The 6,000-nt window shown below is 53.9% G+C and overlaps 1 protein-coding gene across 1 annotated transcript in view; it reads left to right on the top strand.

Annotated features, from left to right (window-relative positions):
* Nucleotides 1-6,000, top strand: part of LOC120517220 (transmembrane protein 104-like) — a 38,641-nt gene that overhangs the window by 12,877 nt on the left and 19,764 nt on the right. The window contains exon 7 of the mRNA XM_039739387.1: nucleotides 1,081-1,176. Within this exon, the coding sequence (XP_039595321.1) occupies nucleotides 1,081-1,176 (96 nt within the window). The remainder of the gene's footprint in view (nucleotides 1-1,080; nucleotides 1,177-6,000) is intronic.

Raw genomic sequence — 6,000 nt, 5'->3', positions numbered from 1 at the left:
TCGTTTAGCAGTGATTGTCGGGGACCGACTTTGATCAAAGAAGGGACATTCCTGAAAAGGTCCGAATCCGTCGTCCGTCTTTTACTGGATGCCTTGGTTAAGCAGACCCGCTCATTTGGAAATCCCTGAAAGCAGAAGTGCTTCTTGTCCGTTGCTCTCGTTTCGTCGGTGGCGTCTTGTGTCATTTTCCGTAGCAGAGGATTGTGAGATGTGAGGGAAGCCCTCGCCACCCTCTGCTGTGGCCTCTCGCTTTCTAAACGGAAACACGGGTTCATCCTCCAGTGGGCACCTCTGGCATTTCGTAAGCGGCCAGGGTCGTCATCTGAATCTTGAAGCTTGAATCTTCCAGGGTTGTTGAGTGGCCTTTGCTGCCGCAGCGCGCCTGGACCGTCACCCCCGGAGTCGTGTGACTGGCATGTGACTGGCGTGTGTGAAAGTCTCGGGCGGATCCTCCCGCTCTCTATAATCTCTTTAATAATATTAATGATGATACGTTATTTATAGAGCGCCCATGCCACGCTCCAGCCCTCTCCTTGTGGTAAAGTTAGTGTGACACGCAGCGTGTAGAAATACTTGACCTGCTGATGTCCTCGGGCACCGCCCGGCAGTGGCGACTCGCCCTGCTCGAGAATAGAGGGTGACGAGCGAAGAGGAGGGCTTTGTTAAGCTGGCCGAATAGAAAGCGCAGCTGTGTCACCCACGACTTCGAAAGACTTCCGACCACGGTGGTGTTGATCATAACAGGTCCGCCCAGCGTGGCTTTGCAAACGTCGAGAGAACAGGAAGCGCAGCACTCGCCGGGCCTGTGGCCTTTTCAGGTCAATTGTCTTGGCGCGGAGTGCCAGGCGCTGTGTGCGACGTGCAGGGCACTGTTCTTGTGGGGTCTGCTCGTGTGCCATGTTCAAATCGCACCTTGGAAGTAGCTCGCTCCTTGTGCTTTAGTGTGTGCCAGTGGGCATTACGTCTGACGTAGCTTTGAGTAATTGAGCGGCTGTGCCTTGGCGACCCTTTACCAGGTCTGCTGCCTTTATCACACCCGGCGCTTCCTCTTACAGGCTGACATTTGTTCGACTTCTGCAGGGCAAAGACAAATGGAGATAGTGGCACATGAGAAGCCCACGCCAATGAATGAGTGCCCCACTAGCCGGCATCTCGACCTCTCCATCGCCGACGGAGGTGACGTTTGGTTTGGCGCTTGTGACCGTCTGTCATGTGATCGGGGGGCCTCTCCAGTAGCACAGCGAGCTCTGGTGTCCTTTTACTGGACTGCACGTCTGAGTTGTACATTGCCAGTCCTGGTGGCAGCTCTGCAGGATGCCCCCTGAGTTTGAGGGGACCAAGATGAATAAATGAGCTCTTCACAGCCCCTCTGGTGGGCGTGGGCCCAGGAGACCCCCCCTTCCTAGCGGCCTGTTCAGTTGTCACGACGGCCGAGAGTTTGGGACTGAGGTAGAACTACACAGCCCAAGCGTTTTGTGTGCAGGCCGAGATGGCAGGAGCGTTACGTTAACTAACGTGTCACCGGTTGTCAGAATGGCGTGACCGTCACCGCGTCCACTCCACGAGCAGCTGGTCTGAAATGAGCACCACGGTGTGTCGCCCACTGGGCATCGCGTGGGCACGAGGAGCAGCTGAGGACTTTATTAAGGCCTCCTTTATGGCTCCCCATTCCTGTAATTCCTTCAATAAGCTGCTCTGTTAGCGTAGCAGTTCATTTATGAGGGGACGAAGGGACAGCGGCGGGGCTCAAGTATGGCTCCTGGCAGGGTCCGATTAGTCTTGGGCGTTGTGACCAGTCACGTCTGTGTTTCATCGGCCGCCGCTTTCCAGCGCTAATGCCTCATCTTTAGGCACTTCCTCCGCCAGCGGGAGAGCTCATCCGTCTCGGACTAAAACGGCGGCAGACAGAGAAACCGAAATGAGGATGAAGGAGCGCTTGAAGGATGGCAATGGCTTACGGGCTCCTCGGCTTCAGACCGCTCACGGCACACTTGATTGGTCAACTGAAATGTCGGTGATTCATTCCCGGTCGTTTGCCGAGTGGTGTTGTTTATCACTGTGGCCCTGAAGTGCAAAAAGCAATCTAAAAGGAAATGGCGGCGGCGGCGGCGGCAGAAACGAGGGCTGTTTTCAGAAGAAGTGCCTTTGGAGTTGAAGAGTTGTTGAGATGGATGGGGATGGAGATGTGGGGCCTCCTGGCACCGAGGCTGGGAAGGAGCCCGGCCACTGGAGGAGTTTCCTCAGCCCAGCTGGCTTGTCGTCGTTGGGTGGCGAGGCCGAACGCCGTGACGCTGCCCGTTTCGAGACGAGTGGTACAACAGGAGGGCCACGGAAACCCGAGCCTCGTTTTGTCTTCACTTTTCACGCAGCTTTTAACGTTTGCCAGGTTGCCCACTGTCTTTAGTCCACCGTCTGGCTCTTTTATGTTTTGCCTTTGGAGCAGATGTGACTTTGGGGTGACGCTTTGCATCTCAGGGTCACCGTAATTTATAACGAGGAGGGCTCTGCTCTGTTACAGCAGTCAAAGCCAGCGTGACGAGGAATGTCTCGATAATCGTCACACTTTGAAGGGCGCTATATGAAGGGAGAAACATGCAGGGAACGATTAGGTGACTGGCACAGACTTGTGCTCTGGGAAGAAGCGGGAGTGGACCCTCCTCGACTTTCACGTACACTCGGATATGGGGATGGATATTTGACAAGGATTAGACTTTTAAATTATGGACATTAAAGACCCACCAGCATTAAATTATTAATGAACAAGTAATAAAAAAGTCAAGTTGAATAAAGCAACGAATAAAAAGTAAAGTCGCTCCGCCGGTTAGCGGAAATCACTTCAGTGTTGACAGCAGTCGATCTTTTGTGACGCAGAATTTGGTTGAGCAAAGTGAAAGCTACTCAGGTTATCGTGTTGACAGACAGACAGACAGACAGACAGACAGACAGACAGACAGACACGCGCACACAGGCAGTCACTCACACACATACACAGACAGACACAGAGTCAGTTCAAACACAGAGACACACAGACAGCCTGACAGACAGACAGACAGACAGACAGACACACACGCGCGCACACAGATGAACGCACAGAGACACACACAGGCAGTCATTCACATACACAGACAGAGACACACAGACAGACTGACAGACAGAGGGACGACAGACAGAATTCCAAAAGTGGACTCCTCTAAATCTCGAGGTTGACTTTTTGGACGATTCCTGTGCCCTCCCTTACTTCGTGTTCGAGGACGTCAACGACACCAGAGCCACACACGAGCAGCAGATGCCCAGCAGCTGTCACTTTGAGTTGGTGTCGTGTGGCTTCGCTCTTTGTGGCCGACTCGAGTGCCTGAAAGCATCCATTGGGCCCCTGAGCTGAAGCCCACTTCCCTGTTGAATTTGCCCATTATGTGGGGCACCTTCTGGACGTGTTATGTGGCCTTCAGAGGCACCGTATGCACCGAGTGACCACCATATTAGGCAGTCCAGCTCCTTGAAGCAGCTCTGAGGTGGGCTGCACACTACATGAGTGCAGTCGCGAGGTCGTTTGATCCAACGGTAAGGGGGTGACTTTGAGCGTGGCATGACCAGCTGCCCTCCAAGACCCCCAGAGAGTGGTGATGCTGTGGGCAAAACACCTTGCAGGAGGTCAGGAGACAACGGCCGGGTACAGAATCCTGAAGGGCCCCTCGGAGTGCCAGGCGTGCCTCTTCTTGAAGTGGGTGTGCTGTGGCAGTGGAAGACCACCTTGGGATCACTAAACAAATGAAACTTATCACCTGGCCTGATGTGCTGCCATACGAGGTTGGTGTACATGGCACAGATGTTCGGCCCTGCCCTGCTCTGCCCGGTGCCAGTGGTGTGAGGCCCTTAATACCACTTGAGCGTCGCTCACATGCCAGCTGAGGATGAGGTTACTTGTCATCGTTCATGGCGGTGACCTCCATTCCTCCATTGGTCTGCACTGTCCTGAGATCTTTAGGATGTGGAGTGCTGCGCCGCTGGAGTGGCCGTTTCCAGTCATTGGCCCAGTCCATGGCATTTGGGGAGGCCGTAGGGGGTCCTGCGTGGGACTGCTAGGCGCCGCTGATAGAGTGCCAGTAAAGCGCCTTGTTGTGCCCGCTTGGTCTTTGTCTTTAAGGTCTTTGTAAAACGTGTGGCTTGTTGTTGACAGCAATACTTTGATGTAGAGATGAAGATGAAGATGAGGAGGTGGAGGAAGAGGCACTCGTGTTCAGTTAGTTGATGGATGTGGGGAGCCCCCCATTTCAAACTCGGCTCTCGGGGTTTTGGCCAGGAGCATTATGGGGTGTTTTATTTTCTGGAATGATTTTAGGTTGCGTTGCCCGTCATTCTGTGATGCCACTTGGGCTCCCGTGTCTTCTCGGTGCTCCTCCTGGCACCATTTTCATGCACAGCTCATCCTAATCGACTTTCCTTTCCTCTGCTGTTGCATTTGGGGACCATCTGACCTTTCGCTTGTTCTGAGCGGTGCTTGTAAAACCCGTTCATGACGAATCCTGCGGTGTTGGTAGCTCACGGCCCCTCAGCCAGCCACCCAGACATGCCCCCGACGCGTCCTGGCACTAAATTGTGCCTTCTGTCACTCCATCCTTCAGAATCTCACCTTGCCATGTGCTAATTAGAGAGACAAATGAGGTGTCAACTGGTTGGAGAGGGGAGGCCTAATGGCTAACAACTGGCCTGAGAGCACCAGCGAGGTGCCACACTGACAATTAAGACAATTACAGACCTGGCAGGTGCACCAACCCGCACATGCTGACTGCCCGCCTGCCTGCCTGCCCGCCCGCCCGCGAGGTCTCACTCAGGATGAAGAGGGCTGGCAGTCCTGAGCTGCGTTTTTATTTTGAACGTTCGCTCGGTCTTTGCTGACTCGGGCACAGCATCCTGCTTGGCACTGTAATGGGGCACCTAAGCACAGTTAGTAACAGTTGTTTGCTAGAGAAACAGAACTCCTTCTATTCGTTAACAATCTGCCTGGCATATCTGGAGCACCAGGCCACCGCCATGCATCATGGCGCTCCGGCGTCAGGGTTCAAGGCAAAATACTCGGGTCACACGACCCGGCCTGCAGCTTATGTCTTTATCTTGATGGTGACAAACGTGTGACGAGTGAGAAGTCTGCAATCCCTACGCACCCTGGCATCAGTGCCACATGGTGGGACTCCAAGAATTTGCCACCCAAAAACATATGTGCAGTTTTTTGTCGTTTATTTTCTTATTTTTAAGTGGAGAAAGCACATGTGGAAGGTTGTGACGGAACGGACCCCAGTAGTGAGCACCGCTGGGCAGCAGCCAACTCGTGTGGCCCCCTTCTGTGCCCGTTATCCATTTGTTCACTCAAACTGAAGATCGTTTGGGTGGTCTGTGCCCGCTTAACTTTGTTTCTCTTCATTTTCATGTTGTTTGGGAGATCAAACCCCCCAAAGGTCCTCGTTGAGATTTGTGTCGTGCCACCCAGCGAGAGCAGTCCGCTCTGCCCATCGCCCAAGGAATCTGGGGCAGTTCACTGCCATGGAGTGCCAGAGCCGTCCACTGGAGGGCCACCTTGTCATTGTGCTTTGAGCCGCTCGGTGACAGCAGGCCTGGTGACTGAAGGTCGTTTCTGTGACAATCGGCACGTCTGCCTCTGTCCTCCTGATGGCTTCATTGCTCAGAGGGCCTGACTTGTTCCGTAACTTGCACTGGTACTTTCTGGCACAAAGGCGCTATATAGTCGGCACCCCCAACTGTTCAGATGTTATCCCAAGAAGATGGGATGGTGGGAATTCAAAACCAGGATACTGGCAGGACGTGAATCCGATGCCAGCCTCGGCTCACTGCGCAAGGCTTGTGGTTGTAATGTGGTGGTCTGGAGGAGGACAGCGTTAACGGGCACGAGGGAGATGCCCGAGTGCCACTGCTGGTTGTTGTCCCTCTGAGAGAAGCGGGCATTCTGCAGATTTTCCACACACCGCAGCACAGGAGCAAATCTGA

Source organism: Polypterus senegalus, chromosome 17, assembly GCF_016835505.1.
Source record: "Polypterus senegalus isolate Bchr_013 chromosome 17, ASM1683550v1, whole genome shotgun sequence".
Lineage (NCBI taxonomy): Eukaryota > Metazoa > Chordata > Cladistia > Polypteriformes > Polypteridae > Polypterus > Polypterus senegalus.
The sequence above is the reverse complement of the archived record's forward strand: the minus strand, read 5'-3'. Positions and strand labels throughout refer to the sequence as shown.